Source organism: Malaclemys terrapin, chromosome 1 (genome assembly GCF_027887155.1).
Source record: "Malaclemys terrapin pileata isolate rMalTer1 chromosome 1, rMalTer1.hap1, whole genome shotgun sequence".
Taxonomy (NCBI): domain Eukaryota; kingdom Metazoa; phylum Chordata; order Testudines; family Emydidae; genus Malaclemys; species Malaclemys terrapin.
This window is the reverse complement of record NC_071505.1, coordinates 190030693-190043948: the sequence shown is the minus strand read 5'-3', so window position 1 is coordinate 190043948 and position 13256 is coordinate 190030693. Positions and strand designations below refer to the sequence as shown.

Genomic DNA, 13256 nt, shown 5'->3' with positions numbered 1-13256 from the left:
ATGGGCAAAGTGAGGTGCCTGATCGGTGAACATAAGAACGGCTGTACTGGGTCAGACCAAAGGTTCATCTAGCCCAGTATCCTGTCTACTGACTGTGGCCAATGCCAGGTGCCCCAGAGAGAGTGAACCTAACAGGCAATGATCAAGTGATCTCTCTCCTGTCATCCATCTCCACCCTCTGACAAACAGAGGCTAGGGACACCATTCCTTACCCATCCTGGCTAATAGCCATTAACCTCCATGAATTTATGTAGGGATATAAAAGAAGGTACTAAAAGTGATTCCCCCAAGTGACAGTGATCCCCTCATAATTTGTCCCCCACACTTTAAAATTGTTTCACCAAGTACAAAATTTTTTTGGGTCTTCTGTTAAAACTTGTAAGCCACTGTCTGTAGAAACCATTGATTATATCTATCCTGTGAAAGATACTTTACTACTATGTAAAACTTACAAACATGTTAATTGAGTTTGTTCTTGAAGTAATGGATACAATGTAAACAAACACTATAAGCTGTTAAGTGACTTTCACTTCATTCAACGGCTGCTAGGACAGACCCCCACCCTCTGTGATTAAAGGGCCGGGAGTTTCAAATGAATTAGCACACACCCCCCGAAAGTGGTGGAGACAGTAAATTAAAATATGGTTAAGATATGGAATGTATGTTGATAAATGCTTGATGTACATAAATGGTTAGGGAGGTGCCAGCCTAGAAAAGGAGTATCCATCGGCCGAAGAATGTGTTAAGTGGATGACCAGAAACCCCCGGAGGGTAAACTGGGATCCACCCCATCACCTGGAACGATGAGAAACACAAACTTTGGACAGTGTGGAGCCACCAGGAATGTGCCATCTGCTGATTGAGTCAGCAACAGCAGGATGAAACAGCTTCCATAGACTAACATAGGAATTAATTCCTATAAGAATGGACTCTAAAGACTGATGACTTTGAGTCTCTGGTTCTGCTGCCAGCCTCCAGGAGCATCAGGTGCACCTGACACGGACTCTGCTCCATCCTCATGACCAAGATACCTGGCCAGTAACTTGGCATGAGCAACTTCTAGGCTGGAAACTATAACACCTATACAGAACTTGAATGAATGATTGTGTAAATGAGTGTGTGAGTGTGTGTGTGTGTGTGTGTGTGTGAAATAAGTAGTCAAACAACGTTGTTTACTTTTATCTTTTGCTTTATCAGTATATTTACAATAAATGTGGCATCTTTGCCTTATCCCTCTTAATAAGATCCTGCGGGTTTTTATGCTATTGGTATAACATTTATCCAGTTCTCTTTTAAACGCTGTGATAGTCCTAGCCTTCACAACCTGCTCAGGTAAGGAGTTCCACAAGTTGACTGTGCGCTGTGTGAAGAAGAACTTTCTGTTATTTGTTTTAAACCTGCTGCCTATTAATTTCATTTGATGACCCCTAGTTCTTGTATTATGAGAATAAGTAAATAACTTTTCCTTTTCTCTACTTTCTCCACATCACTCATGATTTTATATACCTCTATCATATCCCCCCTTAGTCTCCTCTTTTCCAAGCTGAAAAGTCCTAGCCTCTTTAATCTCTCCTCGTATGGGACCCGTTCCAAACCCTTAATCATTTTAGTTGCCCTTCTCTGAACCTTTTCTAGTGCCAGTATATCTTTTTTGAGATGAGACCACATCTGTATGCAGCATTCAAGATGTGGGCGTACCATCGATTTATATAAAGGCAATATATTCTCCATCTTATTCTCTATCCCCTTTTTAATGATTCCTAACATCCTGTTTGCTTTTTTGACCGCCTCTGCACACTGCATGGACATCTTCAGAGAACTATCCACGATGACGCCAAGATCTTTTTCCTGATTCGTTGTAGCTAAATTAGCCCCCCCATCATATTGTATGTATAGTTGGCGTTATTTTTTCCAATGTGCATTACTTTACATTTATCCACATGAAATTTCATTTGCCATTTTGTTGCCCAATCACTTACTTTTGTGAGATCTTTTTGAAGTTCTTCACAGTCTGCTTTGATCTTAACTATCTTGAGCAGTTTAATATCATCTGCAAATTTTGCCACCTCACTTTTTACCTCTTTCTCCAGATCATTTATGAATACGTTGAATAGGATTGGTACTAGGACTGACCCCTGGGGAACACCACTAGTTACCCTTCTCCATTCTGAGAATTTACCATTAATTCCTACCCTTTGTTCCCTGTCTTTTAACCAGTTCTCAATCCATGAAAGGACCTTCCCTCTTATCCCAGGACAACTTAATTTACGTAAGAGCCTTTGGTGAGGGACCTTGTCAAAGGCTTTCTGGAAATCTAAGTATACTATGTCCACTGGATCCCCCTTGTCCACATGTTTGTTGACCTCTTCAAAAGAACTCTAATAGATTAGTAAGACACGATTTCTCTTTACAGAAACCATGTTGACTTTTGCCCAACAATTTATGTTCTTCTACGTGTCTGACAATTTTATTCTTTACTATTGTTCCGACTAATTTGCCCGGTACCGACAGACTTACCGGTCTGTAATTGCCGGGATCACCTCTAGAGCCCTTTTTAAATATTGGCGTTACATTAGCTATCTTCCAGTCATTGGGTACAGAAGCCGATTTAAAGGACAGGTAACAAACCTTAGTTAATAGTTCCGTAATTTCACATTTGAGTTCTTTCAGAACTCTTGGGTGATGCCATCTGGTCCCAGTGACTTGTTAATGTTAAGTTTATCAATTAATTCCAAAACCTCCTCTAGTGACACTTCAATCCGTGACAGTTCCTCACCTACAAAAGCTGGCTCAGGTTTTGGAATCTCCTTAACATCCGTGAAGACTGAAGCAAAGAATTTGTTTAGTTTCTCTGCAATGACTTTATCGTCTTTAAGTGCTCCTTTGTATCTTGATCATCGAGGGGCCCAACTGGTTGTTTAGCAGGCTTCCTACTTCTGATGTACTTAAACATTTTGTTATTACCTTTTGAGTTTTTGGCTAGCCGTTCTTCAAACTCCTCTTTGGCTTTTCTTATTACATTTTTACACTTAATTTGGCAGTGTTTATGCTCCTTTCTAATTACCTCACCAGGATCAGATGAGACCCAGACAAGAGCCTCCAAAGTAGTATAAACAGAGGGTTGACAAGGAAAGGGAGCAACACATTTTAACAAGTTTTCAGGTTAACATAGTAAAACTCAGGCAGCTGTGACTGACTGAAACCACCCTGCCAACTAAGGCAATAGAGGCAGAATGAAGGAGCTGCCCTCTGACTCCTAGAGGTTGCCTCTCCACATCAAGGTTGAGCCATGCTGGCAAGAAGCTTGAAGCAGCTTGCACTGCCTGCAACACATGTATAGAGAAATTTTAAAAAATTAACAGGGGGAGGGGGTTAACAACCCCCCCCCCCCCACACACACACACACAGGGGAAGTATAGCAGCAGGTACTACCCCAAACTACTTATTTACTAGATAGAATCCTTGAAATACATAATCTTAGTGCATGCAAGACAGAGCCCATTCTCATATTAAAGAGTCCGTGGATGAAGACACATTATTACACCACAGTAATACCACTGTCATTATTTAAATTGATTGTTTTCTTAGGAGAAATACTTAATGTGCACTGCATTCCAAAAGACTTCTGTTAATGAATCAGAGCAATAGCTAGAGTTATGAATAGAGCAGATATTTGTTATGTGGATTTCTCCATAGAGCTCTACCAATACCAGCAAGTTCTATTCTGGGGCTTCTCTTGTACAAGGGACTGATTATGCCAACCTCTGTAGACTTTTTCTAGCGTCCAATGAGAATTAGTATGAAGTCAAACTTTCATTTGTAACCCAAGCCAAAATCTGAAGCCAGGACTCCAGTAGTGAAAGTCCAGTGTATTAACTAAGTGTTCCAACTAGTATCCCCTGTTTTCCTATAATCAAAAACTGAGTCCAACACTTCTATTTTTCAACCCATTTTCCATGCCTTTAGAACTCCATCACTACTCTAGGTTATAGTACTCTCACCCTTACAGCACATTTATTTTTGTGATAAGACTATAGGGCAAGAGCTTAAAAAATTGTACTAAAAGACAGTCCTCTAAATCCATACTTAGATGCCTAAATATGTAGAGCAGATTTCAAAAGAGCTTAGCCGGAGGGGTGGGGACGCAGAGGGAGAAAGATGTTTGTTTTTGAACAAACAATACTGGTTCCCGTTTTTCTGGGTTCATAATCAGGGCTGCAATAATTTCTGAACATTAATAAGTTCAAACCATGTGGGTAATCAGAAATGAAGGGAGGCATAAAGCAACTCTAAATGTTATGCCCTTTCTGCAGGTTTGAGCTGTGTCCATCTTACCAAGTTCTCTCAAGCAGCAGCTTATGAAACTGACATGAGGCCACAAATATTGCACTGAAAAATGTAAGGTCCTTTTAAAGTGACATTTCAGTTATGTTGCAGACTTCATCAACTTTTATGTAAGGATATTAAGCAGGTATATATATCATGGTCTGAATACATAACTTGAAATAGTTTTAGAGTTCAGCTCCACAACAGTGAGAAACCATGAAAACCTCAAGAGTCAAGGCTATTCATGTAAACTCCGCCCCATAAAGATGCCATCATCCAACCTTTCCTTCTTTCAACAAAGGGTACTGAAGATGAGCATGAAACATTGGTTTTATAATTTGCCTCATACATATCACCAGCACTAAATGGGCTGCTGTGTCACATCACAAGTTCTTTTCACATACATACATCCTCTAATTTCATGCAGATTTATAGAGGACACGTTAGGACCATTTAAAACTACATTAGGTGCAATGTTAAGGTGTGCTGGAGACATGTTCTGTGTACCGTGGGCCCCCCTCTTGTAACCCTTCTAATCTGGCAGGCCATAGGAGGTTGCGGAGAAGGAGCTGATGAGAGGGACGGGGCAGAAAACAAACCAAAAAACCCCAAAAAGTTTCTGCTAGCCACCCATCACACCATAGAGGAGAGTCCTGATACTGCTGGCCTTCTATGGTTCACAGAGATCAAGTCCCATTCCTACAAATCCTTGTAGATCCTCAGGATCCAGGCTCTTCTCCCTGATGAATGGACAACTTCCTAATGTCCAAAGGACTGGAGCTCTTTTACTTTTGTTTGAAGGACAGGAGAAATGCAGGTGGCATGAGACTTGGAACCGGACAGAAAAACTCCCCCCCACCCAGCATTTTGGGAAGGGAGAAGGGTGAGTGACAAGGAGCGATTAACTCTTTCATTACTCCTCAAGCACCATGAAGTAGGGGGAATGATGGCAGAAGGACCCCAGAGAGTAAAGGATCCCTTCTCTTACTCACCTTCCTCCTCAAGCCCATTCAGGAGCTCCCCGTGAGTAAAGACCCCTTCCCTTAACTGCTTATGAGCTCCGGCCAGCCTGTGGTCTTTCCTTTTTCAGGTCAACAGGGCAAGGACTGCAGGCCCTGATGAGCATGAAAAGCCCCTTTGGCCTCAAGAGATAAGGCAGCAGGGGTGTACCCAAAGAACCTAGGCTTGAGAGTGGGGCTAATTGGCTTTACATGGTTTACTGAGTGCTTTCTTTGAAAGCCTTAAGGTCCACCTCTTGTGGACTTTAGAAGGGGCCCAAAATGAAAACGTACTTTAAATATGATGCAGCAGTCACACCCTAGTAAATACCACAATTGAACTGAAAGGCCATTATATAGGAAGTTAGTGTCAGATTTATTGTACATGGTGTTGTTGTAGCCATGTCCATCCAGGATATCAGAGAGACAAGGTGGGGATGGGGTAAATCTCTTTTATTGGACCAACTTCTGTTGGTGAGAGAGACAAGCTTTCAAGCTACACAGAGTTCTTGACCTGAAGAAGAGCTTTGTGTAGCTCTAAAGCTTGCCTCTCTCACCAACAGAAGTTGGTCCAATAAAAGATAGTTACTCCACCCTGGTCTTGTCTCTTAGTAGTAAATGTACAATAAATCCAAAACTCTTTAAAAAAGAGTAATTGTGTTTAAGTCCATTGAATATGTTCTCATTTCTTGTCCTAGAATGAGAACTACTATGGGTTTATGGAAAATAGAGCCTGTAAAGTTAACTTGATTTTTTTTAATGAGATTACAAAATTGGTTACTAACCACTAATAGTGGTTACATAACATACTTTGAAATGGTTTACAGTAGTCTCTCGAACTGCACCATTTTGATTAAAAATACTAGAAAGAATAAAATTAACATAGCACCCAATAGTGGATTTAAATCTGGCCAACAGATAGGTCTCAAAAAAAATGTGACCCTAAATGGGAAATAGTCACCAGGCAGGTCTGTTTCCATTGGTGTCCTGAAGGGATCTGTTCTTGGCCCTACACTACTTAACATTTTTTATTAATGGCCTAGAAGAAAACGTCATCACTGAATCTTTGCAATGACACAAAAATTGGGAGAGTGGTAAATAATGAAGATGACAGATCAAAGGTCACTAAATTCAGAGCAATCTGGATCACCTGGTAAAATGGCACATGCAAACAGTGTAAACATATCCATCTAAGAACAAAAATGGTAGGCCATACTTACAGGATGGGGGACTTTAGCCTAGGAAGCTGTGACTATGAAAGAGATTTGGGGGTGGTGATGGAGGATAATCAGCTCAACATGAACTCCCAGTGTGATGCTGTGGCCAAAAGAGCTACAGCAATCCTGGGATACATGAACAGGAGAATCTTGAATAGGAGAAGAGAATTTATTTTACCACTGTATTTGGAACTGGTGCAACTGCTGCTGGGAGTACTGTGTCCAGTTCTGGTGCCCACAGTTCAATAAGTATGTTGATAAGTCAGAGAGGGTTCACAGAAGAGCCAAGTGAATGATTAAAAGATTTAAAAATCTGACTTACGGTGTGATCAACTCAAGGAGTTCAATCTGTTTAGCTTAACAAAGAGAAGGTTAAGGGGTAACTTGATCACAGCATACAAGTATCTACATGGGGAACAAATATTTAATTGTAGGCTCAGAGGTATAACGCAATCCAATGGCTGGAAGTTGACACTAGTTGAATTCAGACTGGAAATAAGACGTAAATTTTTTAACCATGATAGTAGTTAGCCATTGGAACACTGTACCAAGGATTAATGATGGAGACTCCACTGTGACAATTAAAATCAGGATTGGATATTTTTCTAAAAGATGTCCTCTAGGAATTATCTGGGGGGGGGGGGGGGGGGGGGGGGATGGAAGTTCTATGGACTGTGTTGTACAGGAGGTCAGACTAAATGATCATAATGACCTTCTAGCCTTCGAATCTATGAATCCCATACACACCTGTAAAATGATCTAGTAATTTAACTGCCTATATGACATGGCCATAGAATTTCCCCAAGATAATATCAGTGCTTCTCTTTTAGAAAGGCATGTAGTCAGTGATGGAGCATTCACCATTACCTTTGGTAAATTGTTCCAATAGCTAATTAACCTCACAGTTAAAAATGTAGGCCTTATTTCCAGTCTGAATTGGTCTAGCTTCCATTTCCAGCAATTGGATCATATTATACCTCTCTCTGCTAGACTGATGAGCAAATTTTACAAGTGGACAAACTGAAGTACAAAGATTAAATGACTTGCCCAGTCACAAGATAAATGAGCCAAGATTAGAACTCAGGTTTCCAGAATCAGTCTTCTGTATTACTGCACCTCCCATCACTCTTCTTCATTTACACAATCCACTGCCCCCTATCCACTGTTCTGCTCAACCCATGTCTGTGCCTGCTCACGTCCAGAATCACTGTATGGACCATGAGCCAAACAGACTGCCATCTCCTTTTTCCCCACTCCAGAGTCCATTTTAACTGAATTAGGCATCAGAGTCTACCTGCATGAAGCCCAATGCAGAATTAAGGTCTATCTAAACCTCACAGAAGTCAGTGGGAATCTGCATGGGTGCAAGGGTCTACCTACAGGGATTCCCTTAAAAGATCAGGAATTTTCAAATCACATTTCAAATATGAGGTACTGTACCTCAGTGAAGGGTTAACTCATGTCCTAATGTATACGGTATGCTAGTGTCTGTAACTTGAAGAAAATTTATTTAACCAATACATCAAAGGCACTTGTCCTTAGTTAGGATTAAGCTGATAGGAAAATTTTAATTGTTAAACCCTGACTACTTAAATTAGATAGACTGGCTATTCAAACTAAAGAGAGCTAAACTATTTTCTGAAACAATAAAATCCTCTGCACACACACACCCCCCAAACGCATAACCCACACTTTGATAACTCAACTTTTAAAAAGAAAATGGATTATTTTTATATGGGCCTGAGAAACATCAGATATTTCAGTCCAGAAGGTACTACTCGTAGAAAGTTTATTTACATACAAGGCTTGCAAAAGGAAGTGCTTTCACAAGAATAGTTATAGCAGGAGACAGAGCTCTCACAGGGAGCTGGACCCAGACTCTTCTCTTGTATGCATGAGTACATAATGACTACACATCTCACAGTGTTAAGTCAAAGAAGTGTAGCATATATTTAGTGCCTAACTTTTTCACAGTAAACTCTTCATGCTGTCTATGAGCCTAGTGAGAGACAGGGATGGGAAGAGGAATCTACCTGTAAGTTACTCCAGCAGGCAAAGGAAGAAAGTAGAGAATTTTGTCTGAACTTACTAAACTGTGAGGTGCTGATATAACCACTTAAGGTCTCACAAACATTTATAGATCAAAAAATAAATAGAAGAAATGCTAACTAGTAGGAAAGAAAAAGTACAGGATTAAAAAAAAAAAAAATCTGCTTCTTAACCTCTTACTTTGTTTTTCTTCCTAGGAAGAAATATCAAAAGCTCAGTTGTATAAAGATCGAGTTATCAGGCAGCACTTTTGTCCATAGCCTGGGCTTCCCTAATATGGATGAATGTTCTCCACAGCAGGCAGAGAATTTATTGAAACATGGCAACCTGCTTAGATGGCAAACAATATATGTTGAAAAAAAAGTTAGCATGCGAACATAAAGTCAAACTCAGAAGCAAGGGCAGCCTTAGAGAATCACAAGATATTCGTGAAATTATTTGCTGAAACAGGAGAATTATATATGAAAAAAGTTAATTGATACTGCATGATCCATGCAATTGGTTACAAAACTGAGTTCATCCCAAAACCCCTGAATATATTCTTCTCTTGAAGGGAACTAATAAAATATTGAACATGAAAGTAGACTGCTGATTCAGTTAGAAGAAAACTAACTATAGGATTTATTGAAGAGAGGTATACCAACGCACAAGTCAAGCTGCAGGAAGAGGCAATGCCACACAAGGGATCAGAGTATAGGTCCCATGTCTGTCCTACGCTTCCAGGCTGGCAGCATTTCCTGAAGGAATGTCTCATTGCCCCCTTCAGGTCAATCTAAGGAACAACATTAGAGCAAGACAAAACTGTTTCCAAGCCCTCACTGACTAGAAGGTTCATCACCACAATGGGAGAACAGGCAGGAAGTTTCCTGAAGAGTTCCCCTTTCCCCATAAAAAGAAGAACAGGAGTACTTGTGGCACCTTAGAGACTAACAAATTTATTAGAGCATAAGCTTTTGTGGACTACAGCCCACTTCTTCGGATGCAAACTCTGAAACCTTTCCCCATACATTCCCTTGGAACTGACTTGAAATGTCACTACCCTCTCCTCCTGAAGACTCGCCTTTGCTACAATGCTTATAATGTGGGCTGGGGGGGAGGGGAAGAGAATGTTAGAAAGAATTAGCAGTTAATCTATTTACAATAAAAAAAGGAAGTATTATAAGAGATTTATTGTGTACCACTACCTTCACCTTTCATGTCACTTGTAATCTTGGGACTCTAAACTCTTCAAGGCAGAAAAGTACATCTCCATACATTTGTGCTGCACTTGTTACATGGAGCACTCTATCCTTATTGTGGCCTCTTGTTAAGGTAGAGGAAGATTTTCAAAAGCAGAAGTGGCAGTTAAGCACCATACTGGCATTCAAAGCCTTTGTGTCTTTGAAAGATCTCTTCCATACATATTAAATAATTTGGACAAAATGAGTACCCCAGCTGGAGACCGTGACAGAACCAAAGTCTCACATGCTATTTCTTGGATTGCAGTTGCAAAGATGTCTCAAATATAGAAACAATATTTAAACTTTTTCTAGAAAGTCATCACTAGGGTTCTTTGTTTGATCAGGAAATACTAAATAGTGTCAAATTCAAATCTAGTTTATTCAGGACCCAGCTATGTGTATTAAATCATTCAATTCCATAAATATATTGGTTAATGCAATTCATTACAGGATTTCAGACTATTAGCCCAAATTGAATTTTCTTGCTTTGGTGTGTTTACATCACCGCCTTAGTAATAGTTTTTACACTTAAGAATCCTTAAAATACAAAGTTTTCAACCCAGCATGCCGTGCAGGGAGAGATCTTATAGGGCTCATTAAAACAATCCACTTCTTGAGATTCAGCACCACCACTTTCGGGAAGCTCCACAGTCAGCATAGAATTGCTCTTTAAAGGGTTTTAACTGCACAGAAAGTCAAACTGCAGCAAGATATTCGTAGACAGCGAGTTAGTTAGTTAACCAATTAAAACGAGACTTAAAATGAACTCCAGATTTTAGAGTTATGATACAAGGAGTAGGTTAGAAAAACTTAAGTTTCTAGACCTAGCTTAATTTCACCAGAACTACAGAGCAGTTAACGCAATCATTTTAGTTTGCGGAAATGCCTTAAACAAAGAACATTTGTTAACAAAGTATATACTGGAGAGTCAAACTTTTTAAAAGAGTATTTTAGTTGTTACCATAATGTTTTACTGTAAGTGTATAAATGCAGATAGGAGGCATTCTGTCACTATAAGCACATCTCTGCTTCACCATGTTCTAACCCCAGGAATGTTTGTGAGGCTCTTCAAAGCCACAGTACTCCTAGTCATGCTTGCATTATAATTTTTTGTTTGTACGTCACTGTGTTGTCAGATCTGTGATACCTTCCCTCCCAATTCAAATGCAGAAAGCTTGCAATGTATAATGTAACCGCCACACCTCACTTTTTTTTTTAAAAGTAACAGAGGTTACATGTAAAACGAATGGAAATGTACTAGTGTTTAGCACAAGATAACATGCTCAAACAACAGAAAGATGGAATTAAATTAATAGCAGAAAATTAAACATTTCAGCACTATTACAAATATATCAAAAGAATAGTTAAAGATGAAAGTCAGCAAGAATACATTAACAACATGTAATTTGTAGGATTAAGACTTAAAAGGGTACCTACACTAATAGAAAAGCGGATGCATTTAGACAGTAGCGTTGTGCAAGGACCCTATGCAGTAAGCTTTATAGCAGTAGATAAAGATGGGTTGTGTATGTAGCTTAGCATGAGAGGCAGGAAAAAGGAATACCAAATATTCACCTTACACTAGGGTGTGTTTCAAAGTCCTGCCTACATTAGGGAAATTAAGAGAAATAACAAAGAAACCCCATACATACATAGCCAATGCTGATTTGGCTCCCTGTGCAGACCTATGAGCAATTTTTTTTTTAAAACACAAATCTAATCCTGTTCCTAGGCACTCAAAACCCTGGCAGCATCTGGCAACCAGTGACACCAGTGACACTCTGAGAGCACTATCGTTATCAAAGGAGCTCAACTGGCATTAGCAACAGTGGAAACCATCTGAAAGATTTCCCTAACATGGGCAGGGTCACAATGCTGGCTCTCTCTCCCTTGCACAAAAAGGTAATGCTGTAACTTACAAGAGTGAGACCTTTGTGTGAGAGAGCACCTAGCAGCAACTGCTGTAACTATCCTAGCACCTACTACAGTGCTTAATTTGTGTCAGGGTTAGGCTTGACATCAGTTATGAAAGTAAAATAAACTGCTTGAACCCTGGCACCTCTTTCATTACAAATTAAACACTGACCTGCTATAAGCCACCATAGGTGTGGAGAGGAGCCACAGTGTAACCAGTGCTGAGCCTACGGTTGCCAACCCTCCAGGGCTGTCCTGGAGTCTCCAGGAATTAAAGATTAATCTTTTGTTAAAGATAATGTCATGTGATGAAATCTCCAGGAATTCATCCAATCAAAGTTGGCAACCCTAGCTGAGCTGGGGCAAGGGCAGGAAAGGGCATGCGGTGGGTGCGGGGCCGAGAGGAAGTTCTTTCACAGGCCAGTTGGGCACCTCACACTTGCCCCTCCCCCCCGGCACTTGCCCAGCTGAGCAGCCCAAACCCCAGGCCTCCAGGCACCGGCACAACAGGTTTCCCCTTTTTTCCCCGCGCAGCCCAGGGCAGGCGAGACCTGCGAGCCCGTCCCCATGACACGCACGTGCGCGCTCAGCCCGCGGGGCAGCGGCACTGGCCGGAGGCGGGAGGCCGAGGGGACGAGCCAGGGCGCGGGCCAGGGGAGCCAGGCGCTGCCGGGCGGGCTGGCGGGAGAGCCACGCGGGGCAGGGGCAGGGGCCGGGGCCGGGTCCCTCCCTCACTCACCCTCTGCATGGCTTTCAGGATCAAAGCCAGCTCATAGCGGGGCATCCTGCCGGCGGCGGAGAGATGGGGCAGAAAGGGGGGCGCGGCCCGCGGCTGCTGGAGGGCGGCGGGGCTGGGGCTGCTCCGGCGCGGCGCGGCTGGGTCCCAGGCTGCACAGGCAGGAGGCGGGTGAGTGTCGCTGCTTAAAGGGCGCTACCGCCAGCTGCGTAGGCTCCTCAGCGCCGCCCCCCGCCGGCCTCGGAGCCAGGCGCCACCCCCCAGTCCCTCCCCCGCCCCCGGCCGGGCTAGACGCGCCCCCTCGCCCCCCACGCGCGCCCCCTCCGGCCCGCAGCCCCGCTCTGTCCCCAGCGGGCCGGGGGCTGCGCGGGGGCGGCGCCCGGCGAGGGTCGCAGGTCCGAAGCTTGCGGGGGGAGGCGACTCTGAGCCGCGTGCGTGAGGCGCCAGCCCCGCCCCCCTCATGCGGCGGCTTCCGCGCTGCTGCTGGTGCAGGGAGTGGAAGTTTCCACTGTGCCCGCCCGGAGCAGGCACACACGGCTACACACACCCCGCTCGGGGAGAGCACGGGGCAGCCGAGCCAACGGGTGACACACGCACACAGTGACCCCCCCCCCCCCGTCAGTGACACCCGGCTTCACAGATATCCCCGGGTGGTGGGGGCAGCTGGCAGAATGTTCCAGAAACGTCGGCACCGACACAACCCTGTGTCAGAAACACCGACCCACCCTGCCCCACACCAGGCAACCAGCATCAGAGATCCCACATGCATACACTAGGGCCAGTGACTCCCTGCCCC

General features: G+C 42.9%; 2 protein-coding genes across 4 annotated transcripts in view; both read right to left on the bottom strand.

Annotated features, from left to right (window-relative positions):
• Positions 1–12549, bottom strand: part of MRPS6 (mitochondrial ribosomal protein S6) — a 73934-nt gene extending 61385 nt beyond the window's left edge. The window contains exon 1 of the mRNA XM_054048643.1: positions 12464–12549. Within this exon, the coding sequence (XP_053904618.1) occupies positions 12464–12508 (45 nt within the window). The 5' untranslated portion in view covers positions 12509–12549. The remainder of the gene's footprint in view (positions 1–12463) is intronic.
• The window catches only part of SLC5A3 (solute carrier family 5 member 3), a 28959-nt gene extending 16404 nt beyond the window's left edge, over positions 1–12555 (bottom strand). For 2 of the 3 annotated variants that reach the window (XR_008447074.1, XM_054048612.1), the window contains exon 1: positions 12464–12555. The gene's annotated coding sequence lies outside the window, so the exon portion shown is untranslated. The remainder of the gene's footprint in view (positions 1–12463) is intronic. The other variant, XM_054048625.1, reaches the window with a different exon arrangement.
• Positions 12556–13256: the final 701 nt, after the last annotated feature.